General features: G+C 42.7%; 1 protein-coding gene across 5 annotated transcripts in view; it reads left to right on the top strand.

The window, feature by feature from the left end:
- Positions 1–9654, top strand: part of PDE1C (phosphodiesterase 1C) — a 512296-nt gene extending 502642 nt beyond the window's left edge. For 3 of the 5 annotated variants that reach the window (XM_034670080.1, XM_034670091.1, XM_034670087.1), the window contains one exon: positions 7270–9654. In XM_034670080.1, coding sequence (XP_034525971.1) covers positions 7270–7439 — 170 coding nt within the window. In that variant the 3' untranslated portion in view covers positions 7440–9654. The remainder of the gene's footprint in view (positions 1–7269) is intronic. The other 2 variants (XM_034670103.1, XM_034670083.1) reach the window with 1 other exon arrangement.
- Positions 9655–17290: the final 7636 nt, after the last annotated feature.

Here is a 17290-nt window from a genome sequence, read left to right as displayed (position 1 = left end):
ATAGGGGGATAGAGACAGAACTGAATCTGGCCCCTTCCAAGGGTGGGGGCGGCTGCAGTAAGGGATGTGAAAACACTGAAGAGTGCAGAGCACGGAGACCATGCTACTCGTCTCCTTAAGCAGCAGAGCCTTGGGTTTGTAAAAGGTTGTTGTATTTCACTTTCATTTTCTAAAGCATCTCATGGGGGCACCTGGGTGGCTGGGATTCCAGGGTCCTGGGATCGAGCCCCGCATCAGGCTCCCTACTCAATGGGAAGCCTGCTTCTTCCTCTCCCACTCCCCCTGCTTGTATTCCCTCTCTCGCTGGCTCTCTCTCTCTCTGTCAAATAAATAAATAAAATCTTTTTAAAAAATTAAAATAAAGCATCTCATGGGAAGCCTAGATAATGAACAAAGAACAAAGTCTGTTTTTCTGTTGAAACAAATTATTATCTTCCACTCCCCCCTCAAGGAAAAGACCAGCTTGGAAGGCCAATTCAGCCAAATGCTAGAGGTTTAAAGGGTGTGCTTCTGCCTTGGGAATGGGATGAACCCTTCTTGATTCAGCCCTCTGTGGAGCTGATGCTAACACTGAGTGGAGTCTTTGGGCTGATTTTGTGTTTTCTCATGAGCTCACCTTCAAAATGCCACTGATTCATGCCAAATTAGCTAATGTGGCTGACTTGGTCAGAATCAGTCATAAGCATAGTTTGGAATTCTGGATAATCTGAAAAAATACCCCAGAAAGAAGCTAGAATGAGTCCAGAGGGGAGACGAATCCAGAAGCATAAAGGAACATCAGGCAGATTGTCTGCAAAGGGCAGATTGTCTCAAACTGAGCAACACCCTAACTAGCAGCCCAAAATCAGTCCTGCAAGAAATGTCAGTGCCCGTCCTAGAAGTCTTCTGGCATCCTGTCTGGTCAGGGTTTTAGTCCCACTTTAACCACTGGTAGTTACCCTTGGACATGATCACTATCCCTACGACGATCTTAAGAGAAGTCATCACGAACCGAAGGCCTTCTTTATGCCAGACACCATAGGAAATCCTTGACACGCCCAGGCTGGCTGAGTCCTCCCAGCAGCCCTGCGAGATAGGCAACATTGTTACACTCGGGCTGCGGCGGAGAAACTTGGAGTTTGCAGGCGAAGTGACTTGCCCAAGAGAAAAACAGGAGTGTGGAAGCAGGCTTTCAAACTAGATCTCTGCCTGCAAACCTCACACTCTTCTCTTACCCCTCAGTCAGACCTCAGGAACGTGCTCTTTGTCTGGTCTTAGTTTTTCCTCTTCCACATGTGAGATTTATTCAGAACACAGTGGCTAATCTCAGAGTTGGCTCTTCTTGGCGCGGGTCTTCTTATAGTCCTCAAGTGATAGCGTTCCAAAGTTGCTTTCTCCAACAAAAGAATGCCTTTTCACTTCTCAGAGCTTTTGTCTTCATGGCAAACCCAACAAGAGAACAAAATGTGGAGGACAGGAGGGGAAAAACAAAAAAAGCATAATTCTGAAGACCGCGCGTAACCTTAACAGATGCGTAAAAGACTCCTCCCCACCCAGGCCGTTGGTTGTGATCAAGCTGTAGCAGCAACATTGGCTAGCTCTCTACAGTTTACACAACACTTTCAGCGTGTGCAAAACATTATTACTATTGTTTCATTTGTGAAAATAAGGAAGGACATATTTGGAGAGACCAATCAGTAGTTCTCAAGCTCACAGTGGAATTATCTGAAGAGCTTTAAAACCTTCTGAGGTCTCAGACGCACCCCCATAGATTCTGCTTTAATGGATCTGGGGTATGACCTGAGCATTGGGATTTTTAAAAGCTTCCCACGTGGTTCTCATCTGCAGCCAGAGTGAGAACCACGGAATTCAACATTCCACCCAAGATCCTGGAGCTCTGCTTGGGTTGACTGCTCATCAACAGATCAACAGTGGCTGTGACTTTTGGAATTCCTGGGATCATTCCAACCTGGCATAAGTGAAGGAAGAGACAAATGCAGTTATTTAAGAGACCTGTTGGCCGGGACCTTTACATAATTCCTTCCTGAGCTAGACCACAGATTATATTAAGTGTGTGTCGGGGGTGGGGGGTGGGGGGGCGGTGATTTGCTTTTGCTCTGGGGGAAGGGTGACTAAAGCTACTAACGAGCGTGGTCAAGAATCCTGTGTATTACACAGATTATAGACTCAAATACTGAGAGTGTAAACGAGGTACCATTTTGACTCTTTTAACTTATTATGGTAGTTATTAAAACTTACTCTGAACTTTGGTCAAAGGTTACTTTAAATATCAGGTGAAGGCTCTGAAGTCGAGCCACTTGGATCTGAATCCAGAATCCAGACTTCCTGCGCGCCAGCTGTGTAGGCTTTGGCGAGTTACTTAAGCTCTCTAAGCCCCAGTTTTCCTCACCCAAAAAGGGCGGTGATAACAGTGCTTGCTTCATAGGATTGTAGAGAAGATTAAAGGCTGGTTCACATTAAATTCTTAGCATTGTGCCTTGTACACAAGGTATTGTCAGATATCATTAACTATTTAACCACGGCGAATCCCAAAATGAAAATCACAAGCTCGGTTCTTACATCATTCCATCCTGATGGAGCTGATGTTAGCATTCCAATCCCTTGCAATTCAAAACTCGTGAATGATGGTTGTGCATTTTTTATAAGAGCTTTCCATCAGCTTTCGGGCAGATCCCACAAGTAGGCACTGATTTTAGAAATGAAATGTATGGCAGTGGGATTTTATTCTTCATGTAAAACAACATTTCAGAGGTGACAAATGATTATTTTTTATTTTGTTGTCTGTGCGTGTGTGTGTGAGAATGCAGATAGAAAATGTCTATAATGGAAATGTTGTTTTCCCCCAAAGGTCATATCATGACATTATCTTTGAAAGGGCAGAAAACATACATCCAGCACTTCTTATTTTAAGAAGGTGCTAATATTCGCATTTATTCAGAAGTTAAGAGCAGACCAGGTTGCTGCCCTCAGAGGTAGTGCCCTGCAACAGAGATTCAGAAATTCTCCATGTGGAGTCGCCATGCTGCATGAGTGCTTGCCAAAGATCACTGGGAAGTCAGAGAGGATTGAAAGAACAGAGACAGATTCTCACACAGATTGTTCTTTAACCCATGGAAGATTAGGCAGGACAAGGATAGGTGAGGACTAGTGATAGTCTCTGTGGCCTGCTTTCACTTAGTACAAAACAACAAGGTGTCCTGAGGTAGGGATTTGGGATAGTACATGATATGACACCATAAGATAAGGATAAGGAATTAGGCCAGTCTTTTCTGAGAGTGTTTCCTGCTGAGCCCTCTGCGAGATGCCCTGTAAGGGGGCTCTTTAGCCTAATAATGTTGAGAAAAACCACATGCTGTTGGCCCTTCTTAAGGATTCCTAATACACATCCCCGTTATTTAGGTGTCTGAGAAGTCCTGCCATGAAGATAGTAGTTTAAACCCAGTTAAATTTGACTCAGGAACTTCCCTGTCCCCCAGCAATACCTGCTACACCCATAACTTTATTGAAGGTCACTTTGAGAAACAGACTAATATAATCTTAAAGAGCTTTAAAAACCCTCTTTTACATTGCAGTACCTGAACTAACAACTGTATTAATTTGATGTAGGACTGAATCTGAATCTATTTTCTGAAGAATAATTCTATACACTCGTCTCCCACGCCACAAGAAAAGTAGCCACCAAGCAAAATGGGCTCAAAGACAGAGACAGAGAGGGAAAAACAGATAGGGCCGGTGGTGGCCGAGGAAAGGAAAAAGATCATACACACTTTTGGGAGAACTGTGATATTTACAAGAAAGATGAGATTTAAACAAATGGGGATTAAAACTCCTTAAAGAGTGTTGCTTTTATGAAAAACAAATATCGTGTGTAATTGTGAAATAAAGGATGGTGATGTATCGATTTTTTTTTAAAGATTTTATTTATTTATTTGACAGAGACAGCCAGCGAGAGAGGGAACACAAGCAGGGGGAGTGGGAGAGGAGGAAGCAGGATCCCAGTGGAGGAGCCTGATGCGGGGCTCGATCCCAGAACTCCGGGATCACGCCCTGAGCCGAAGGCAGATGCTTAACGACTGAGCCACCCAGGTGCCCCTGATGTATCGATTTTTATCTTGCACTTTTCTTTTCCTAAGTACATTTGAAAGTAATATAGATAATGACTCTCCCAAGTTCAGGCTCTGTGCAGTCATATGTGCCTTTGTCAAATCTTCATTAGCTAATTAGACCATTTCCACCAAGTAAATTGCTCTAAGAGATGAGAGCAGACTTTGTGAATACGTCCCCCAGAGAAAAAAGGTCCAACTTGCTAATAGTCAAGCATATGGAAGGGAGGGGATTCTGTTCCCAGTTTGGTTCTTCTTCTCTACCCTGGAGAAGGAGGGGTGGATTTTAACACTACTGCTTGGGTTCAGCTGTGGGACGTGTGTAGTCGTTGAAAAGGGAAGGATCAGATCCTCTTCCAGTTTTTCAGAAACAGCCAGTAGACAAATGAAAGAGCCCTGGGAGGCCATGTCAGCGCCCCAGAACAAAGGTTGCCACTAAATTCAAGATGGTGTCCTTATCCCTGGTTCTGCTGTTTGCTCTGTCATCAAATCACGTTCCCCTGCAGACTGGAAAGGCAATGAATTCATACAAAACAGCACTGTATGAATTTTTCTTTTTTCCAACATTTTGAGTAAGGGTGACAGCAGGCATATAAGTATTTCCACAGTCTTGGTGGGGAGCCGATCTCTATCAGCAGGTTCAACTCTATTTGCAGTGACTCCAGTGGCAAGGGGAGTTTTTGTTCAGACAATCAGAATTCCAGCAACCGGTAAATGTTTCTTCCTGCTGAGAAGTGGGACATTCAATAATACTTTGGCTGGATTCATGCTGAGTAGCGAAAATAGAATGAATATGGAGAGGGACGTGACTTGAAGAGCAGTACATCAGCTAGCCCAGACATTTGCAACAAGCAGCTTTTAATCTGAAGCCTCTCTTGTTTCTACCCCGTTCTCCAGGGTAACAGGATTGTTTTTACACTTGTTCATAGAGTGTTTTGTGCTGTTTACCATAAAATGCAGAATTAAGTGCTCTGGGGTCTTTAAAAAAAAAACTTCTCTGTTCTTCTGCATGTCTATTATTATGTCGCTACAGGACCATTTGCTGAAAGTCTTTACTACGGGTTAGCCTAACTCAGAAGGCAAAGTTCGTGTGGGTGTTACAGTAGTAATAGCATCCCTTATTAGGCCTGAACACCTTTTTCTTCTGTAAGCAAAGTGACAAGTCTCGTTTGGGGGTCACTAGAGTGGAAGTCCTACGAGGGCAGGGATTTCGGTCTGTTTTCCTCCCTGTTCTATCAGCCACACCGAAGTGCTGTAAGAAGTCAACGAATGACTGTTAGTCTACAGACAGGGAAACATCTAGTCAGCTTTTAGCTGTCTAAGGTATCTTGTACTAACGCCCAAACTGACCTCAGTTTTGCTGGCTTTTTGTTAACATATGATTTTGCAGAATAGCTCTGACGTATGTTTGGTTCTATGGAAGAAATTTTTGGCAGTGTGTTTCTTTTTCAAAAGTTGCATCACCAAAACCTGATCCTCATAGAAAAATTAGAATATGGAAACAACCAACCAAAACCATGTTTATACTCTTCAGAGATAATCACTGCTATGATTTAAATGTATGATCTTCTGGATTTTCCTGTGCACATACTGATATATTTTTATTGTAATGAGATTAGATTATATTTACCACTTTTTCGATTTAACAGGATTACATGAACCTCTATTTTTATTAATAAATCTATATCGCTTCTCCGTAGTATCACAGTAGTATATTTTAAGAATGTACCAGAACGTAACCAACCCCTATGATTGTATATTTAAGTTGTTTCTGATCTTTTGCTTGATCTTATTGGAAGAGAGCTGGGAAACTGGTTTTCACAAGGGTAACCTTTTGTTTCATGGATCTGTCCCCCAATCTGAGCCCTTCAAGCTGACCCACCTGTGTATTACCTTTCTTTGCCAGCCCTGTAAGTGCTGTTAGAATTGACTCACTGAGAGCAAGTATTTGAGGAAATGACTCAGCACCAGCTCTGTCCTTCATACCTTTTACCTGATTATTCTATCTCATCGGTTTATTCACTCTTAACGCTGTCTCACTGACAGTGCTCAGCAGCGGGACCAAGAAGGGAAGAGGTGGGGTCGGTGCGGGGGGGGGCGCAGAGCACAGGGGAGCAGAGGGAGGAGGACTCAATTAGTACTTTATGTGGCTTGACTGCTCATTTCTTTTTATCACTGAATAACTTCCCGTTGTAGAGATGTTCTACAATGTGTTATTCCAATTAACTATTGAAGGAATACCTGGCTTATAGCTTTGGGCAATTATGAATAAAGTTCTATAAAATTCACATGCAGGCTTTTATGTGGACATCAGTTTTCAAATCAGTTGGGTTAATACCTAGCAGCACAACTGTGGGAGCATGGGGTAAAAGCATGACTGGCTTCATAAGAGACTGTCGAACAGGCTTCCAAAGTAATGTTTTCACCCCCACCAGCAAGAACGGGAGTTCCTATTGCTCTGTGTTCTCACCAGCAATTGGTGTCTTCTGCTCTGTTTTGGATTTTATCCATCCTAATAGGTGTGTAGTGTATATCATTGCTGCTTTAATTTGCAATTCCCTAATGACTTCAATGGTGGCTTTCTTGCCCTATGCATATCTTCTTCAGTGAGGAGCCGGTTCAGATCTTTTGCTCCTTTGTAAATTGGGTTGTTTATTTCCCTTTACTGAATTTTAAGAGTTTAAAAAAAATACTTTGGATACACATGTGTTTGGCAGATATTTTTTCAGTGATGTCCTTTTTTTTTTTAGCACTCCAGGATCGTGTACCACTTTGCAACCCCAAAAGCTTATATATCCAACATTAAATGCTGATTCATTGTATGGCTCCGCTCGCCTGTGTTCGCTTTGCTATTCCCAAAAGTGATCCCGCCGCCCCCTCACTTCCTTAACCCCATCCATCATTGTCAAAAATCATTTGTATTCTGGGGTCATCACTGTCTATCTCTAGGAATTTGTCTGTCTTTATTTTAAGTAAATGACCAAGGTGAGAATGTGTTTATTCATCTCTCTGCGGTTAAGATTCCCGGTGAGGGCCCAGCATGTTTGTTTCCTGGTTTGGAAGGAAACAGACGGGTCTAGGGAGAGCACATTGCCCCCGGTGTTTAGGTTGTGCCGTGTCATTGGTGAGGCTAACGGTTGTCTGTCTTCCTTTGCATGGCCGCCAGTCATCAAGGCTCCTCTGCGTCATTTTAAACGCCCTGCTTATGCATCTAGCTCCTACGTACCTTCGGTCCCAAAGAAAACTGATGAGCATCCTGCAAGGTACAAGATGCTGGATCAGAGGATCAAACTGAAAAAGATTCAGAATATCTCACATAACTGGAACAGAAAATAGGTCGAGGGGAAGAGAGGGCGTGAAGGGGAGACCCGCTCCTCTGTCTCTCAGCACTCACCAGCCACAGCGGGATACGCTTCAGAGACCCTTGGAGGCCTTGGGGGCTGGTTCTTTTGTGGTCGACTCCACCAAGCAAAGTGAAGGCCTTATGTGATTTTCTCCTTTGTTGTCCTGTTATGCACCCATCTGTCCCCGGATCTGGGAGTCAACACAGACTCCAGTAGTAAGAGTGTAGTTTCCTGTGGCTTTTATTTGTATAGATCTTTCAAAGTCTAAATCGGACCCAAATTTATATGATGCTCCCTCTTTAGAAAACTCCTCCCACTGACAGTTCTTTTATCCCTAGAAGTTGACTTGCCCCAATAAGAATATTGGTTTAATAATCATCAGATTTAAGAAATGCACCTCTTAAAACATCTTTTCCAATTTTAAGTACAATAGGAAAAGATGTTTTTAGAAGTCCATTCCTTAAATACAGTGATTATTACAATATTTAAAAATCAGGTAAATAGGTTAACTTTCAAAGTAAACGCATTAAAGTTAAAAGTTGTGTTTCTGGATATAACAATCACAGAGGGAAAAGAAGACTGATGAGCAGTTGAATTATGGAGAATTCTGAACTGAGGCTTCACAAAGCAGATACAAGTCAAAAATAAAGACCCTACCTTTGGTTTTCATTGCATGCTTCCTGCCCGGTGGCCTCATTTTGTACCTTTAGAGATGCGGGAGTTTGCAGGAGACACATTTTGGCTCTACTCCTTCTCATTTGTTACTTTCACGTACAGTTGACAATGCTGGAAATCAATGGAGTGCCCCTGCCCCGAAGCCTCCAGGTTTGACATCTATCCCAGGAGATGTCCCTTTGGTCTCATGGTCCTGGGGCAGGAGGGTGTAAATTGCCGAATCTAATTTGAATCCCTTACTTGCAGATTTTTCTCCATTAAGTTGGAGATACCTTTAAGTTAAATTTCAGATCAATTTCCCAGCAGGCCCTATAGCTGAGGCCCTTTGGGATCTCAGCTGCTCTCACAGCTCTTGCTGGGATGGAAGTTGGTAACTCACCTCTCTTCACTGTGGCATTTTTAGCTCTTCTGAATCTCTCCTGGACTTCTTACTTTGGGACTAAAATCGTACAAAATAGTAAGGAAACGTTCAAGGCCAGAAATAGCTTTTGATCCCTTCAGAAATGCTCTGGTGCAGTGGAAAGCTGTAGGTTTGCTGTCCAGCAGTACTGATCGCCGACCTGTCCCGTCTATAACTAGTTGTACGTCCTCGGTCTAATGGGAAATCTTTAAAAGCCTCAGTTTGCTTAACTAGAAAGTGGGATTCATAACAGGCACGGTCTTTTGCGGTGAATACTGAGGATGACCTAGGTTTGGATTGTCCTTGCTGAACTCGGTGAGTAGTAGGAGCACGACCGATGTAACTAGGAGCCTTCCACATCCGGAAAGAACTCTCAGGCACCCCTGCAGGAGGAGCTGTGCACTGAGGGCCACAGCCTTTGGGGTCTGATTTAAGGGGTTTAGTGTGCTCTCCTTCCCTCTTTCACCATAGCTCCCTTCCAGGAAACCACAGTTAATGCAAGTTGAGCCAGCTCCAGGGTTTAGTGCCCATCATGCTATTGAGCAATTTACTTATAACGTGCTTTACGATGCTATTTCAGAAACATTTAATTACTATTCAAAAAGAAAAATCACTGTGACTTTTTGTTAGGAAAGCAATTGTAATTCTTAACTCCCTGCTTGGTGCCGGAGCAAAACGGTCCTTCTTTGGGCTGGCAGTGTCTACTCTGCCTGAAGTAGGTTAGCTCCTCGGGTAATTCCTCCCTGTTTGTATACAGATGGCTCAGTGCTTGCTTCACAGAGCCCATGAGGCACACAGTGAACTGCCCATGGGTAGTGGCCCCCTGGCGCCCCAGTAGATCATTGATGATGTTCCCCATCTCTCCCCCAATACTTTTCAGTCTTAGGCACTGAGACATCAAGGTTGTGCTTTCTCCACAGTGCTTCTTGACGTTAGAAGCCATGAACCTCGGGAAGAAAGTTGGCTCTTTCTGTGTTCTTTTATCCCAAGATGCGATTTTTCAGCTTTGGCTAATATGTTGATTGAACAAATGTACAGATACTGAGATTCTGCTTTGCTTGTAAAATGCCTACCGTGTTTTTTGCATGATGGATTGTATAGAAATGCCAGATTATATTCTTATAGCAAATAAAAAGATGCTTTTAAAGGACTTTCTTGTATGAGTCACCTTTTTCTTCTCCAGAATTCGGAGATTCATTTGAAAAGACTTAGATTTTCCCTATGCTTGGCACAATTCAGTCATGAATATCTCGTCAAGTTGAATAGCATAACAGACATCTCAGTTGGCTTCCTGATTGTGTAGGTGGTCAGTGTTTTTAAAACCACCTTGTCGCTATACCGTGTACACCCAATCAATTAATTTGTTAATAGGAGTAACCCATAATACCAGCTAGTCTGTAGGTAAACACCTGTGTCATCAACTCAGTTTATATCATTCCAGGCTACGCTGTATAGTTGGTTCAGAACTGTCACTTTGGGGCTAGAAAAGCTTATCATTAAATCTTGGCTCCCTTTTGTTTGCTCTGTGAGCTCTAGCAAGTTTTGGAATCCCTCTGAACTTTAGTTTCCTCAGCCGTAAAATGAAAGTAATAATGCTCCCCGGCTCAGCACAGCACAGGGCTAAGGACATGGTAAAGGTATCCATAAACAGTTGCTATTATTTCTTGGAGAAAGAGTAGAGTGTAGTAAAAAGAAGTTAGGCTTCTGAGTTTGAGAGCAACGGCCCTTACTGGTCCTATGACCTTGGGTAGGTTGTTTGGATTCTCCAACTGCAGTAAAGAGAAGTTAATAATTTAACTAATAATTTAATTAATAATATTTACCCACCTGGCTGTTCTCCCAGGTACCAATTTCTGCCTCACACTGCACTTCAATCTTTAATGTGTATTTCAACATGCAGTTGGAAACCTGACATCCCCGCCCTTGGCTCTCCCTTCACCTGTGTCTCCCTGTACCCCTGGAGTTCATGGGCTCCCATCTTTTCTCTGTTAGGGCTCCTTCTCACTCTCATGTTCCACTTCTCCGAACCCTGGACCACTCCCAGCATCTTATGCCTACAGTTCTGTCCTTCATCTGTTCCCGCTCACCCCATCTTATTTCCCACACAGAATCCCTTTATTTTTGCAAAGTTCCACCAACACCAGCCTACGGCGTAGAACAGACTTTGCCGGCAGGTTTAGGCTGATGGCACAACAGAACAACTACATTTATCCAGACAACAACAACAACAATATCCCAATAATCCAAAATCCAACCACAATATCAGCCAGTCTCCGTTTGTGGAGGATTTCCCACAGCTGTGTCTTCCTTTGACACAGATTTTCCTCTCTCTTCTTGGATTTCTCCTTCTACCAAGACTTTTCTCCCCTCTTGAACTTTAAATTCTTGTGAATGTACAGAGCAATCCATCTCTTACTGCCTACACCACACAAGCTCAAGGCATTTTTAAAGCTTATGAACTCACTCTGCCACACAGAGGGCATTTACTCTGGGTCCTGCTCCTATAAGCACGAAGCACTGACAGACACTTCACAGTGGTATTTTTTCTTTGTAATATAATCCAAGCACAGCCACCTTGCAATACAATCCAATTCTTAGGCAGGACCAGTCCCTGTAAGAAAAGAGCAGTATAAATTGTTCTCTCCCTCTTCCCACCATACCTCTGCCCAGAATAAGTCCGCAGGTGTTCTGGGGGTTTTGAGTTTTGTTTTGTTTTTGGATTGTTTTTTGTTTTTCCATCTAGTAGTAATACTAACCTCACATGGGTAGGGCAGGGACCGTCACTAATACGTGCTCAGAGAATGCTAATTTCCTTCTCTTCCTACCTCTTCTTACCACAAGCCAGTTAAGCTTTACCATGAGCTCATCCACTGAGCTTTTGAAATAGAGAAGGCACTCCAGCGCTCTTATTGTTACGATTTCTAATCCCCGTGAGGTAGAGGGGAAAGTGGAGATGGTTGATAACCACTGTTTTTGAAGTATAGGATTTCCTAAAGATCCATGTTCCTGGGGATGTCTGGTGGCTCGGTTGGTTAAGCATCTGCCTTTGGCTCAGATCATGATCCCAGGGTCCTGGGATTGAGCCCCACCTCACGCTCCTTCCTCAGCGGGGAGCCTGCTTCTGCCGCTGCCTCTGCTTACCACTCCCTCTGCTGTGCTCTCTCTCTCTCTCTCTCTGACAAATAAATAAATAAAATATTTTTTAAAAAAAGATCCATGTTCCTAAGACAGATGGAAGGCCACTTATTTACTGCAAAGTTTAAATTTATTTTCCCATTGACCGCCAACTTCACTTGATCAATTATACTCTCTTTGATCCATTTTAAAAAAAAAAAAAAAACCTATTGGGCTGACATCTTGATTTATGGGGAGTCTGTCAAGTTAAATGTGAAGATGTGTTAGGCCTGGGAGTTTGGTGTGGGTGAAGGATTAATGATTTGGCTCCAGCTCTGACCCCTGCGTAGCCCCAGGTGCCCATCGCAAGGCCAGCTGGGCCAGAGAAGTTTCTATGGTATCGTAGACGTAGATAGTAGGCCTTTGCTGGTGGTATTGTTCAAAGACGAATTTAGGAGATTTATGAGCATTCATTATACTTTTGTTATATTTAAAGAACATGAAAAACTGCTTTTGGGGAACAACAAGTAATAATAACTACAGAAGACTGTATTCAATTGTGTATTTTAATGTTCAGCTTGGCTGCTCTGCGAGTGTTCTGTGGCATGCTTTGCTTAGTACACTGGAGGAAACGGTTCAGCTGACCTGTGCTTGTAGAAGCACCTTGCCTCGAAACCAGCCGTTACGGAAACAATTCATTTATGATTATTGCCCTTTTAGCATCTCTTATGGCTCACTGGGTATAAAAAGATTCCAAACTTTAAGCCACAATGGTGAAAGGGTATTAAGTCAATGTAACAACGGAGACAAATATCCAATTACAGCTGCTAAAAAACTGAAATTATATAACACTGCTCTAGCGCAATAGATTGAAATTTAGTTACTATTTTTTGAGAACCTGCTAGGTCCCAACCACTTTAATATGTACTAATACATTTAAATCTTTTTTAAAAAAAGATTTTATTTATGTATTTATTTGAGAGAGAGAAAGAGAGCATAGGTGCATGTGCACATGAGCCAGGGGCAGGGGTGGGGAGGACAGAGTGAGAAAGAGAGAGAGAGAATCCCTAGCAGGTTCCACGCTGAGCTCAGAGATCAACGATGCAGGGCTCGATCTCACGGCCCTGAAATCATGACCTGAGCCGAAACCAAGAGTCGGACGTTCAAGCTCAACCAACTGAGCCACCCAGGTGCCCCCTAATATATTTCTTAATAAACCTGTGTGAGAAGCCTTATTGTCCTTATTGTTAATCAATAAATTTTTTCCTTTTTCTACTGCCAAACTGGGCTTACATTCAATTTTCGTGTAGAAAATCAGCAATGAAATTCAACAATCAAGTGGATAGGTATCCAGAGTGCCTAGGCACAATGACATTTCCACCGGCTTGTTCCCTCTGAATGTTTTGAAGCCTTTCACATTGTTGCCCACACCAGTTCATCTAGAAGCTCTCCTCCAATTGCCTGTGAGCACTGCACTCTCCTGATTTGTCTTTATCTCTCTACGTCACTGCTGGCCTAGTGGCTAACCACTTCTCCTTCTCGTAGGACTTTTCCCAATATCATGCCATCAGACTTCTCAGATTTCTTCCCATAAATTCTATCTTTTCTCAGAATTTTAAGCACCAACACCATTCGTGTGACTTCTAACTCTACAGATCTGTCCCTGTCGCTTTCTCAACCCTACACAAGCATTCCCACCTACCTGTTGTATTTCTTCTTCTGAATGTCTTGAAGATACTATAAGCCTCATTCTTAAATCCTTCTCCAGCTCCCAGACTGTGCTCTTCCTGATGTCTATATTTCTGTTACTGCTACCCCCATTTTTTTAGTCACCCGTTCTCAAAGTCATTTATCTTTTTTGTTTCTCCAAATCAGTTTTCACATTCTGTCACTGATACTTCTTTGGAATTCTGCTACCAGCTCCAGATTACTTCCTTAGGAATCATGGCTTTTCATAGCAAGAAATGATATTCCCTCCCACGTCAGACGCCTCCTAGCTCCAGAAAAGCCGACCTCCAATGACCAGTGGTATAGGCTTTATCAAGAAAACATGGAGAACAAGTCGGCCAGTGCGTATATTCCATGGTTGGAGAAGTTGATTGACTGTTGTCTCATCCAGTGATCTCTTCACAAACTGAGATTCAGCACCTGTCCATGAGGGCTGATAAGTTTGCAGAGAGGTCTGCATATCCCGATAGCCTGTACAAGATCTCCCTGGCCCCCTTCCTCCCCAGCCACACTCAGAGGTCAGATGAACACCAAAACATTTGAATTCAAGCATTCTAAGACAGAAAGGCATTCAGATATCCTGGGTGATTCTGTTTAATGAATGAATTTATGGAGGATACATTAATTGTGCCTTTTCCAGAAGACAAAGTTCCTCATGAAGTGACATCTGTCGCCTGCAGCACTATTTAGTACCACTCACCTTCACATGGAGCTATTTCCTGATGGAACCAGGCCTATTCTCATGTATGTTCACATCACTCTTTTTATGCAATTCCTTCTACATCTTATGAAAATCTTAGTTATTCAAGACCCAACAGAAAATTCCATCTTCTGGGGGTCATATGCTCTGATCCCTTGACTGGAAATGATCTTTTGCCCTGGTTAACCCTCAGAATGCTCTGCTTTGCTTCTTTATGACACTTCAGTGGTTCTGCCTCAAAGTACATAGATCTTAATTCTTTCTTTATATTATCATTTTTGGGAGAGCAGAGATCATCCCCTCCCCCCACCCCACTTTCTCATATTTGTTTGCAACCAACACAGCGGTTCATATAAAATAGGTCCTCGAAAATGCGATGGCCGAAGATGGCACCAAACCAGAGTCAGATAGAGTTAGAAGATGTGTCCGTACGTGACAAATATGTTACCACGCCTCCACTCGTCTCTTAGGACAGACGTTACTAATCAATGAGCGTCGCTTTTCTCACCAAGTCCAGACACAGCCTGAAAAGCTTTCCCAACACAGAGCTCCATGCAATTGGTTCAAATGCATTGGAGTTTCTAGTCTGTTAAAATCAATGTATCATCCCTGAATGAAGATACAACCTAGGTTTGCCTTTCCTCTAATTCTCTGCTGATTCAATATCTCCTCATGTGTCAAAATCTCAGTTGATTCAGAAAAAGAAGTGTACGTTTAAAGACTGAAGTATCATTCTACTTTTCTAAAAATGAAAAAAAACCCTACTTGGTTGCTTCCTTGTGTCTCTGCTTCTTCAGACTCAAAATCCCTGCAGAAGAAAGGAATACGGCTCTAGACCTTAAGAGTCTCACCCTTAAAAGGTCGTTTACGTAGACCATTCTGTCCCATAACCATCGATCCACGGAGGTCCCACAAGATCCAGAATTTTGGAAACAAATATCAGAGTGTGATCTCATCATTTCCTAAAATAAGCTAAAAATGCCTGATGTGATGTTGCATTTGACAACACAGTTGTGTTTTCAGTCAACAGTCTTGCATCTGAAAAGAATTTGAATGTGAATAAGCCAAATGAAAGGTGTCACAGAAAGGGCGTTCTGCCCTGCTCATTTCTGGGGATGAGACTGAAGGCATGATGGACCGGTGGCCCAAGGCTGTGGGGAAGGCACACACTTACATAGTATATGGATTTAATTTTGTGGAGTGGAGTTAGGGGGACTGAACCACACTCACTTCTTATGCTGTGCTGCCACCTGGTGTTGTTTAGAGGCACGAGCTGTTTGCTGAGTTCCCAGCCTCTTTAATGGGAATAGTTTTTAGCCGGATGAAATGTTGAATCTTCCTGGATTCAAAAGAGTGGGCAGGCTGCAGAGAATACCATTCTCGTTCTGATAATGTTGCTACATTTCTGTATAGGTGTATACCATGATCAAACATAGGGCATAGGTTCTTAATAGTTTAATTGTATAAAATTATATATATATACACATATATATATCCTGATAAATATAATAAAGACAGAACTCTAATAAAAAATATGATAAAGACAGAACTGTAAATAAAAGATAATATCCATTACATTTTCGATAGGAAAATAAGTAACAATTTTATTTACAGCACCATTTAATTATATTGCCATTAGAGCACCATTAATTGCTATTGATTATCCCTAGTATGCTCCCAGGCTGGCACAACCTCTGTTTCGAAGCCCTTTCCCTATCTTTGCTAAAGAAATTGTGAAAGTTAACATTCAATTGCCCAGTTTTCTTTCATTTAAGGGTAACCAGGTGACACAGGTTTTGCTAACGAGACATAAAGCTGCCTTTTCCAGTTCCTCTTGCCTGGAATACTGACTTTAGCCTGGATATACGGCAGCCATTTTGGGTCCATGAGGCAATGATGAGCATGGAAGTGAAATCCAGCATGCTGACTGTAGGGGAGCAGAAAGACAGAAAGAACCTGTGTCCCTTATTATATCACTGAACCACTACACCATCCCTCGGGACTTAACTGTTGGGTGAGAAAAAGAAACTATTTATTTGAGTTATTGCTAAGTTACTATTCCTCTTGCTACTTCTGAAGCCTATTCCTAACTAAGTAAAAGACCCTGCTTCCCTAAAGTTTCATTAAATATTTGTTTTACTTTTTTGCAGGACAGAATTTGTGTGTGTGTGTGTGTGTGTGTGTGTGTGTGTCCAGAGCTGATATAATCTTTTCACTTCAGTTGTTGACACCATTGAAAACACAAGCTGCCATTTCTACTTACACTCCTGTTGCCTCCATCTTCCTTGCTTGGAGGAGGGCAGTTTCAGGCACCTGATGGACAGATAGGGATTAAGAAACTGAAGAGTGGGTAGAGGAGGTGACAGGGCATGAGCAAAATGCATACACTTAGTAAAATGCAAAAAGGCCCATATTACAGGAGCACGGTGACCAGTGGAGAGGCTGGTGTGAGATGAACAGTGGAGAGGCTGGTGTGAGATGAACGTCTCTAAAGAGCAAGGGCTGAATCATGTTGTGGTCCTAGAGGCAGACTGAAGATCGTGGACTTGATTCTAAAGGTAAGCGGAAGCTTTAAAAAACTTTTACCAAGTTTCCAGCAGGATAAATTTCATATTATTTTATAAAGATCCCTGTGGCTAGAGAATAGAGAATGGGCTAGAAGAGATAAAGAGAGAAAACCGGGAAGCTAATAAGGAGATCATAGAGGTGGGGAGGAGTCGAAGCCAGGCTAGGAGTGGCGCTGGAACAGGGAGGCAGGTAGAGTTGATTCTAACCTGAAAAGTAGAATCAACAGACCAGGGATAGGGTGTTGAGGGAGGCGTGTCTGCGTGAGTGATGGCAAGCAAAGCCAGTGGCTTCTGAAATGGATGAGCGTGAAAGCAGGATGGAAGGGAGAGGCGAAGAGGAAACATCTAGGGACAGAATAAAAATTGGCTATTCCATTTTGCACGTGTGGCTTATAAGACACACAATCAGGAGTTTGATTTGCTGGTTGGGAGCTCAGAAGAAGGTTTGCATTTGAGCTAGACATTCCAAGGGGACCCTATCACATAATTTTGAGATATTCATGGTCTACTCACTCTTACCCCCAATGGTACTTAGCATTAGTTTTGGTGGTATAAGTGGGTTCTGCAAAAGTAAGCTTCAAGAATATGGAAAGCAAAGATCTCAGGCCAATGCAGTATTTCAGTGAAAGAAGATTGGGGAGCGTGTCTGGAATTTAGTT

Source organism: Ailuropoda melanoleuca, chromosome 1, assembly GCF_002007445.2.
Source record: "Ailuropoda melanoleuca isolate Jingjing chromosome 1, ASM200744v2, whole genome shotgun sequence".
Taxonomy (NCBI): domain Eukaryota; kingdom Metazoa; phylum Chordata; class Mammalia; order Carnivora; family Ursidae; genus Ailuropoda; species Ailuropoda melanoleuca.
The sequence above is the reverse complement of the archived record's forward strand: the minus strand, read 5'-3'. Positions and strand labels throughout refer to the sequence as shown.